The sequence below is a fragment of the Sapajus apella genome, unplaced genomic scaffold (assembly GCF_009761245.1).
Source record: "Sapajus apella isolate SASKATOON/1434 unplaced genomic scaffold, GSC_monkey_1.0 scaffold130, whole genome shotgun sequence".
NCBI classification, from domain to species: domain Eukaryota; kingdom Metazoa; phylum Chordata; class Mammalia; order Primates; family Cebidae; genus Sapajus; species Sapajus apella.
In genome coordinates, this window is record NW_022437070.1 from 3,992,471 (window position 1) to 4,001,882 (window position 9,412).

Sequence of the window (9,412 nt, forward strand, 5' to 3'; positions counted from 1 at the left end):
TCTGAGGGAGGAGGGGCTGGGGCCTGGACTCCTGGGTCTGAGGGAGGAGGGAGTGGGGCCTGGACTCATGGGTTGAGGGAGGAGGGTCTGGGGTCTGGATGACTGGATCTGGAGGGCAGTTGCAGCTGGGGGCATGAGATGCCTGGGTCTGCCATACTGGGAGGGCTACCGATCTTCCCAGGAGACAAGGCAGCCTTGCATTGATTGAGCTTCTACTTGCAGAAGGACAGGACAACGGGGCAGAAGATTCTGGGGACACAGAAGATGAGCTGAGGAGGTAGGGCTGGGGCTGGGGGTTGGGGTGGCCCTGGCCTTGGGTGTAGGAGAGGCTGCCCTGCATGCTCACTTTCTACCCCTCTCGGACCCCCCAGGGTGGCTGAGCAGAAGGAACACAGATCGCCCCCTGGCCAGGAGGAGAACGGGGAAGACCCATATGCAGGCTCCACAGATGAGAACACAGACGATGAGGAACACCAGGAGACTCCTGATCTGCCAGTCCCCGAGCTCCCAGGTGGGAAATCTCCCATCCCTCCCAAAGTGGCATTTTCCCTTCTCAGCTCGCAGCTGCTACTTGCCCTGGCCAGCCCTGGGGTTGCTGCTGCCCCATGTCTTGTCTCCCCACTCCTTCTCCAACCCACTCCCTACTTCAGCACCTCCAGGTTCTGCCTGGCTCCCTTCCCTTCAGCATGCTCTCCGTGACTTCCCTTTTTCTTCCCTCCAGATTTCTTGTTCTGACTACTCCTGTTGCAGCCATGTACCAGGTGTGACCCCATTTTTTTCACTTCACCCTCCTACTGGGTGCAGTTCTGTTGGTCTGGAGTGAGGCCAGGCACACCAGGTGACAGTGGCACTGCCCTCTGTCAGGCCCTGGGTGGATGCACACCGGTGTTCGCTGTAACATCAGCCATCACCCTGGACATGGCTGCTGTTATGTGTGTTTGCCTTTCCAGTGTAAAAGAATAAGAACAAAAAGAACTGGGGAAATTCCGCAGGGAGTTGTGGGATGGGGGCAGGGAGGCAGAGCTGCTTTAAGAATGAAGGGAGCGAGGAAAGGTAGTGAGGGGCTCTGTGGTGCGGTTCAGGGGCTACCAGAAGAGCCATTTCCACACAGTTCCTAGTGAGTGATGGGCAGGACGATGCTTTGATTCTCCAAAGCCCCTAAAATGGCATTAGCAAATTGATGGCCTAGAATGTCACCTTCAAATGGAAAGAAGAAGGAGCCACCCCAAAGGTCAGAGCAAAAAAGGCGCTGGTTGGAAAGGAGAGCAAAGGTGAAGAAGTGGCAGATACTGACGTTTCCAACCTGGGTTAAGCTCATTAAGTGGCTCCAGGCAGGCCAGGTGCAGTGGCTCACCAGTACTTTGAGAGGCCAAGGTGGGAGGATTGCTTGAATCCAAGAGTTCAACACCAGCCTGGGCAACATGGCGAGACCCCCTGGCTTTTGGCCTTTTTTTTTTTTTTTTTTGTAGACAGAGTTTTGTTCTTGTTACCCAGACTGGAGTGCAATGGCACAATCTCAGCTCACCGCAACCTCTGCCTCCAGGGTTCAAGTGATTCTCCTGCCTCAGTCTCCCAAGTAGCTGGGTTACAGGCATGCATCACCATGTCTGGCTAATTTTATATTTTTAGTAGATACAGAGTTTCTCCATATTGGTCAGGCTGGTCTTGAACTCCCGACCACAGGTGATCTGCCTGCCTTGGCCTCCCAAAGTTCTAGGATTACAGGGGTGAGCCACTGCACCCCACCTTGACCTCCCGTCTTTACAAACAATTTTAAAAATTAGCAGAGCATGGTGGTGTGCGCCTGTAGTCCTGGCGACTCAGGAGGCTGAGGTGGGAGGATTGCTTGAGCCCAAGAGTTTGAGACCAGCCTGAGCAACATGTCAGTACCCGTCTCTCTACAAAAAGTTTAAAAATTAGCCAGGTGTGGTTGGCATGAGCCTGTAGTCCCAGCTACTGGGGAGGCTGAGATGGGAGAATCACTTAGCTCAGGAGGCAGAGGTGGCAGTGAGCCATGATTGCTCCATTGCACTCCAGCCTGGGCGACAGACTAAGCCCTTGTCTTTAAAAAAAAAAAAAAAAAAAAAAAAAAAAAAAAACAGAAAAATAAGTAGCTCCAGCCGGTCTGTCAGAAACAAATCATAGTAATAGTCATTGTATCTTGTACTGTTAAAGCAAGCAAACCAACCAACCAATCTACCTCCCTGGAAGGCTCTGGTGGGCTGCTGGGCAGGGGGCCACTGCCTGCCATCAGTCCCCAACCACATGTGGACAGCCCTTTCCTCAGTGGCTGGGTCAGCCTCATCACTCCTGTCCAGTGCCTGGGAACTCCTGGGGCCTCACGCTTACCTTAGCCCCTTTCTCTCCTGCAGATTTCTTCCAGGGCAAGCACTTCTTTCTTTACGGAGAGTTCCCTGGGGATGAGCGGCGGAAACTCATCCGATATGTCACAGCCTTCAACGGGTAAGTCTCCAGGTGCTGGGGTGGGGAAGGGGTGATGGGTCCGGGGCAGGGCTCAGGGACCTGCTGGGAGGGGTGGGGGTGTGGGAAAGACCATCAGGAGGATGAAGGGCCATGCCCAGTAGACGGGCACAGGACATGGAGTCCAAATGCCAGCTTGCCCACCACTGGCAGCCCAGGATGCATTGCTCGCCTCGTTTTCCTCTTCTCTATGGAGAGGATCCCTAGCCCTACCCCTGCTTCTGAAAGGGCCAGCCTGAGGATTAGCCACTATGGGAGCTCTGGTCATCGTGGCTGTGGCAAGATGGATACATGGAGGAATGGAGGCACCAAAGGCAGCCTAGAGGGGACATGGGTGGGGACAGTGTGAGGACAGCCATTGAGGGTGGTTGGGGCATAGGATGTCAATGTTGATTCCCTGATGTTCCTTCTACCTCTTTTCTCCTTTCCCACCAGGGAGCTCGAGGACTATATGAGCGACCGGGTTCAATTTGTAATCACCGCACAGGAATGGGATCCTAGCTTTGAGGAGGTGAGTCCCAAAGAGGCAGAGAAAGGGAGACTCTGGCACACCCTTGCATCTCCTCCGTGCTCCCTCGATGACTCATTCTCCTATGGACTCCACCCCACCCTGCAGGCCCTGATGGACAACCCCTCCTTGGCATTCGTTCGTCCCAGATGGATCTATAATTGCAACGAGAAGCAGAAGTTACTTCCTCATCAGCTCTATGGGGTGGTGCCGCAGGCCTGAAGTATGTGCTGCACACATGAATGTACACACATGTATGCACACACAGCTGAAGTATGTGCTGCACACAGACATGTACACACATGTACGCACACACACCTGAAGTATGTGCTACACACACATAGCATGAGGGAGAGAGAGAATGAGAAAGAGAAGATGCATTTAATAAAGATGACTTGGTTTGGAGCAGCTGCCTGCTCTCATTCAGGAGTTGCCCAAAACTCTAAGAGGATCCCTGGGACCTGGGGAAGAATGCTGGGCCCCTCCGTCAGAGATCTGGTAGAGAAAGAACTCTTTGTCTCTTCTGTTTGGCCCCTTATCTCTGTGCTGGCAAGAGGCAGGGAACTGGGAATCTGACCCTCAGCACTGGCCCTCAGCACTGCCCCTCAACTTGTTCTGGCCCTCTGAGCCACACCTGTGTCATAGCTGGAGGCCTGGGAACCCTTGAAGCCTGTCTCTCTCCTGAAGTCTCTGCGTCCCCAGGCCAGGGATAGTGCCTTTCCTCCACGGTTTTCAGAAGTAGCTGTATAATGAATGTCTGTCACCACCATGGTTTTATGTCACCTAATTTAGGAGACAGAATGGGAGGAAGGGACGTTTTAAGCAATCTACCCAAACCCTGGACACCCCTCAAGGCTCCACCACATCAAAGTGGGAACTGAGTGGAGTGTGAGGGAATCGGGGCAGAGGATGCAATGGTGCTCTAGGCAGAGATCACAGCATGGGCCAGGAGGTGGGAAGCAGCCGGAGGCAGGCAGAAGAGCATGGCTGCCTTTGGTGAAGAGGCTTTGGGGGCAGATTTAGAAAGCTGGGCACTCTCCTTGCAGCTCTGCTGTCCAGTGTGATCACCACTGGGTACAGGTGACTATTGAAATTCATTAAAATGAAATGTAAACTTCACTTCTGCAGTCGCACTAGCCATGCATTTCAGTTGCTCAGTGGCTACCGTATTGGACAGCACAGATAACATTCGAATCACTCTTGAAAGGTCTTTTGGACAGAGCTGGGCTGAAGGTCTGCAAACTCCAGGCTGAGAAGCTTGGACTTCAGTCTGAAGGTGCGGAGGTCAGGAGGGGGTTTGAGCAGGGCAGAGGCCAGGGTCAGAGGTAGGTTTGAGATCTGGCCTTTGGGTAACCTATTTGTGGACATTCCGAGCCCTTTCTCACATTTTGCCTCATCAGCCAAGGGCTACCGGTCTCCTGTCTCTTTATGGACTTTTGTTTTTGCATCTTTAAGATAAGGGTTGCTTTATATTATTATTATTATTATTGGAGAAAGGGTTTTGCTCTGTTGCCCAGGCTGGAGTGCCGTGGTGCAATCACTGCTCACTTCAGCCTCGATCTTGACCTCGACCTGCTGGAATTACAGGCCTGAGCCACCACGCCCTGCTGGGATGTGAACATCTTTGGGAGGCCATTACTTTGCCTGCTACAGCCACCATGTGGGAGACACTGGGAAGACAGTATGAATAAAACAGACAGTAGTCCCTGATCTCATTGTCCTGACATTGTAAAGGGGGAGAGAGATGGTGCATGTGCAATGCAGCCTTGGACAGTGGAAAATGGCAGAGCAATGGCAGGGTAGTTTAGATAGGGTAATTAGGGATGGCCTCTCGAAGGACTTACACCTCTGCGGGGACCTGGGAGAAGTAAGGAGTATCTGACAGAGTTCTTCCAGGCAGAAGAAAAGCAAGTGCAAAGGTCTCGAGGCAGGAAAGAGCATTATGTGTTCAAGGAACAGCTGGGTGGGTGTCTGACTATCAAGAGACCCAGGATCCACCCAGACTCAGGCACTGCCCTGTTCTTTGGTTGCCGATAAATCTCATCTTTCCTGGCCTCATTTCCCGCATCTATAAAAGTAAGGTTGGACCAGATCAATGCCCTCTCAAATGAATTTGTGTCCTTGAAACTTTGCTGCTGATATGGATGCTTTGGAGAAACTCTTCCAGGACAGCTCTCTGTATAAACATGGATAGAAGCAGCACTGCCAGGTTTGGAGGACAGAGTAGAACCCTTACCCGTTGCAGAACCTTCCCCGAAAGGCCTTACTGAGTAGAGTGCAGTACAGCAGCCTGCTGACTTCATTTGCCTGCTCAGTCCTAGCCCTTAGGCTGGACACTTTTTTCTTTTCTCCTACTTTTATTTTAGGTTAAGGGGTACATGTGCAGGATGTGCAGTTTTGTTTCATAGGTAAATGTATGCCATGGTGGTCTGCTGTACAGATCATCCCATCACCTTGGTATTATGCCTAGCATCCATTGACTACTTTTCCTGATGCTTTTCCTAGCCCCCCGCCTCCACCCCGACAGGCCCTGATGTGTGTTGTTCCCGCCATGTGGTTTTTTTGTTTTTTTTTTTTTTTGAGACAGAGTCTCACTTTGTTGCCGAGGCTGGAGTGCAGTGGCACAATCTTGGCTTATTGCAACCTCTGCCTCCTGGGTTCAAGCGACTCTCATGCCTCAGCCTCCTGAGTAACTGGGATTACAAGCACCTGCCACCTGTTAGTATAAGTTGCACCATGTTGGCCAGGCTGGTTTTGAACTCCTGTCCTCTGGTGATCCACCTGCCTCAGCCTCTCAAAGTGCTAGGATTACAGGCGTGAACCACCATGCCCAGCTGTGTCCATGTGTTATCATCATTCAGCTCCCACTTATAAGTGAGAACATGCAGTGTTTGGTTTTCTGTTCCTGTGTTGTTACTTTGCTGAGGATAATGGCTTCCAGCTCCATCCATGTCCCTGCAAAGGATGTGATCTCCTTCCATTTTATGGCTGCATAGTATTCCATAGTGTATATGTACTACATTTTCTTTATCTAGTCTATGGACACTTTCTACTTTCTCACTCCTTCTTCCATAACTTTCAGATCTCAGCTCGAATATTACCTCTCAACAAGGCCTTTCCTAACCTCCACTATATACTAGGATATGCCAGGTATATACTCTTAAAATACTACATCTTGTCCATCCTAGTCATAACTTTACATTTGTTTATGGTCATGTTTACCCATCTTTTCATCTATGATTTACACACTTTTGTCTCTTAAGGATACTGTCTCTACTTCTGGGGTTACTAAGATAATTATCTTTATTTCTATGTAAATATTTTTGAGTTTTTCTCTTCAAATTTAGATCTTAAACCCCCCAAAACGTATTTTTGTGTATGGTGTGAGGTAGGGATCTGCAGTAGTTTCCCATTGTTGCTGTAACTTAGTGGCTTTAAACTACACAAGTTATTTTATTATAGTTCTGGAGGTCAGTAGTCCAAAATCAGCCTAATTGGGCTAAAATCAAGTGTCAGCAGGGCTGCATTCCTTCTGGAGACTCTAAGAAGGAAATTATTTCCTTGCCTTTTCTAGGCAAAATTCCTTGGGGCCTTTCATCACTTGAATATTTGATTTCATGATCACCTCTCTTTCTCTGTCTCCTGCTTCCCTCTTTCCCATATAAGGACCCTTGTGATTGTATTGGACCTATCTGAATAATCAGGATAACTTTCCCATCTTAGTCACATCTGCAATGTCCTTTTTGCTATATGTAAGTTAACATACAGGTTCTGGGGATTCAAATATGGATATCTTTGGGGGATCATTCTTCTGCACACCACGGATTCAACTTAATTTTTCCCCATGTTTCTCAGCCTTATTTACTGGTTAGTCTGTCCATTCTCCACTCATCCATGTCAAGGCTCGACAAACTACAGCCCATAGGCAAAATCCAGCCTACCTAGAGTTTTGGTAAATGCTGGAATACAGCCATGCTTATTCATTTATGTATTGTAATGTGTGTGGCTGCTTTCCTGCTACAGTGGCAGAGTGGAATAGTTGTGGTAGACCCTGTATGGCCTGCAAAACTTAAAAATATAATAGATACAGATGGAGCCAGGTGTGGTTGCTCATGCCTGGAATCCCAGAATGTTGGGAGGCCAAGGCAGGAGGATCTCTTGAGGCTAGAAGATTGAGACCAGCCTGGGCAACATAGCAAGACCCGATCTCTACAAAAAATTTTTTTTTTAAATTAGCTGTGGGCTGGGTTAGGTGGCTCATGTCTGTAATCCCAGCACTTTGGGGGACCAACGCAGGCAAATCACTTGAGGTCAAGAGTTTGAGACCAGCCTGGCCAACATGGCAAAACCCCATCTCTACTAAAAATACAAAAATTAGCTGGGCATGGTGGTGCACACATGTAATCCCAGCTACTCGGGAAGCTGAGGTAGGAGAATCCTTGAGCCCAGGAGGCAGAGGTTGCAGTGAGTGGAGATCGTGCCACTGCATTCCAACCTGGGTGATAGAGCAAGACTCTGTCTCAAAAATAAAAATAAATAAATTAGCTAGGTGTGGTGGTGCATGCCTGTAGTCCCAGCTACTTGGGAGGCTGAGGTAGGAGGATCCCTTGAGTCCAGGAGTTCAGAGCATGCCACTGCACTCCAGCCTGTGCAACAGAGCAAGACCTTGTCTTTAAAAAAAAAAAAAAAGAAAAGAAAACAAAGAAAAAGATGCTCCTTGACTTACAATGGTGCTACATCCAGATGAACTCATCATAAAGTTGGAATATCCTTAAACCATTATAAGTCAGGGACTGTCTGTATTCTTTGGCCTTTTGTAGTAAAAGGTTGCCACTCTCAGATCTATACATCCAGTTTATCATATGCCAGCATAAGCACAGGTCTGTTTCTGAGCTCTCAGTTACCTTCATCTGGCCTGTTTTCAAGCCAACACCACCAATTTCATTACTGCAGAGGTTTGTAATAATTCTTGTATCTGGGTTGAGGAGGTAGGGAGCCAAGGCTCTCCTACTTGTTCTTCTAAATGGACTTGGGGCACTTTGGGAGGCCAAAGTGGGAGGACTGCTTAACTCCAGGAGTTCAGACTAGCCTGGGCAACATAGAGAGACGCTGCTTCTACATACATACATACATACATACATACATAAACATACATACATACATACATACATAAATGAATGAATGACTTGGCTACTGCTGCTTTTTTTTTTTTTTTGAGGTAGAGTCTCTGTTGCCCATGTTGGAGTACAATGGCACAATCTTGGCTCACTGCAACCTCCGCCTTCTGAGTTCAAGCGATTCTCGTGCCTCAGCCTCCCATCCCAAGTAGCTGGGATTACAGGTCTGTACCACCACGCCCAGCCAGTTTTTGTATTTTCAGTAGAGATAAAGTTTTGCCATGTTGGCCAGGCTGGTCTCGAACCCCTGACCTCAAGTGGTCCACCTGCCTCGGCCTCCCAAGGTGCTAAGATTATAGGCCTAAGCCACTGTGCCTGGCCTGCTGCTTTTTAAAATTAGTGTCCACTTTCCTCACTAGACCAGGTCTGTCTTCAACACTGTGCTCCCAACACCCCATGCAGCACACAGGAGGTGCTTAATATTTGTAGAATGGATGAAGAACAATCCAGTGTTAAGCTTGCTCATCCTTATTTTATAATGGGAGAAACAGGCTCCAAAAGGGGAACTGACTTTGCCTGAAGTGATTCTTGCCCCTTACAAATGCCTTATAACCCACCCATTTTATAGTAAAGGCGTCTGAGTCCACAGGAGTGACAAAGCTTGTCAAAGGCCTGGCAACTTCTAAGAAATGGGTCAGGGATGGCTCTGAAGCTTGGGCTTTTTTTCTCTTTTACAGATGGGCTCTTGCTCTGTCACCCAGACTGGAAGGCAGTGGCATGATCACAGCTTGCTGCAGCCTTGACCTGCCAGGTCAAGTGATCCACCCACCTCAGCCTCCCAAGTAGCTGGGACTACAGGCGTATGCCACCACACCCACACCCAGGTTTTTTTTTTTTTTTTTTGGTAGAGATGGGGTCTTGTTATGTTGCTCGGGCTGTTCTTGAACTTCTAGCTTCAAGCTGTCCTTCCACCTTGTCCTCCCAAAGTGCTGGGATGACAGGTGTGAGCCACCATACCCAGCCTGAAGCTTGGGCTTGTCAATGTCTTTAAAAGGTCAGTGGTATAGCCTTTGTTCTTGCTTTTATCACCTAGTGTATCTTGGAGATCTTTCCACATCAGTACATTTAGTGCTTCCTTTTTTCCTATGGCTACCTATTCCATTCCATGGCTGTAATTCAATAGTCGGTCACCTGTTTTTGGGCACTTGAGTTGCTTCCAATCTTTGGCCACAACAGTCACACTGTGGTGAACACCCATATACATGGTTTTTTTTCACATGCATGAATTTATAGAATAAATTCCTAG

General features: G+C 48.8%; 1 protein-coding gene across 3 annotated transcripts in view; it reads left to right on the plus strand.

The window, feature by feature from the left end:
• Positions 1-3,394, plus strand: part of XRCC1 (X-ray repair cross complementing 1) — a 35,625-nt gene extending 32,231 nt beyond the window's left edge. For all 3 annotated transcript variants that reach the window (XM_032262807.1, XM_032262808.1, XM_032262809.1), the window contains 5 exons: positions 223-277; positions 372-511; positions 2,373-2,463; positions 2,917-2,992; positions 3,098-3,394. In XM_032262807.1, coding sequence (XP_032118698.1) covers positions 223-277; positions 372-511; positions 2,373-2,463; positions 2,917-2,992; positions 3,098-3,211 — 476 coding nt within the window. In that variant the 3' untranslated portion in view covers positions 3,212-3,394. The remainder of the gene's footprint in view (positions 1-222; positions 278-371; positions 512-2,372; positions 2,464-2,916; positions 2,993-3,097) is intronic.
• The last annotated feature ends 6,018 nt before the right edge of the window (positions 3,395-9,412 follow it).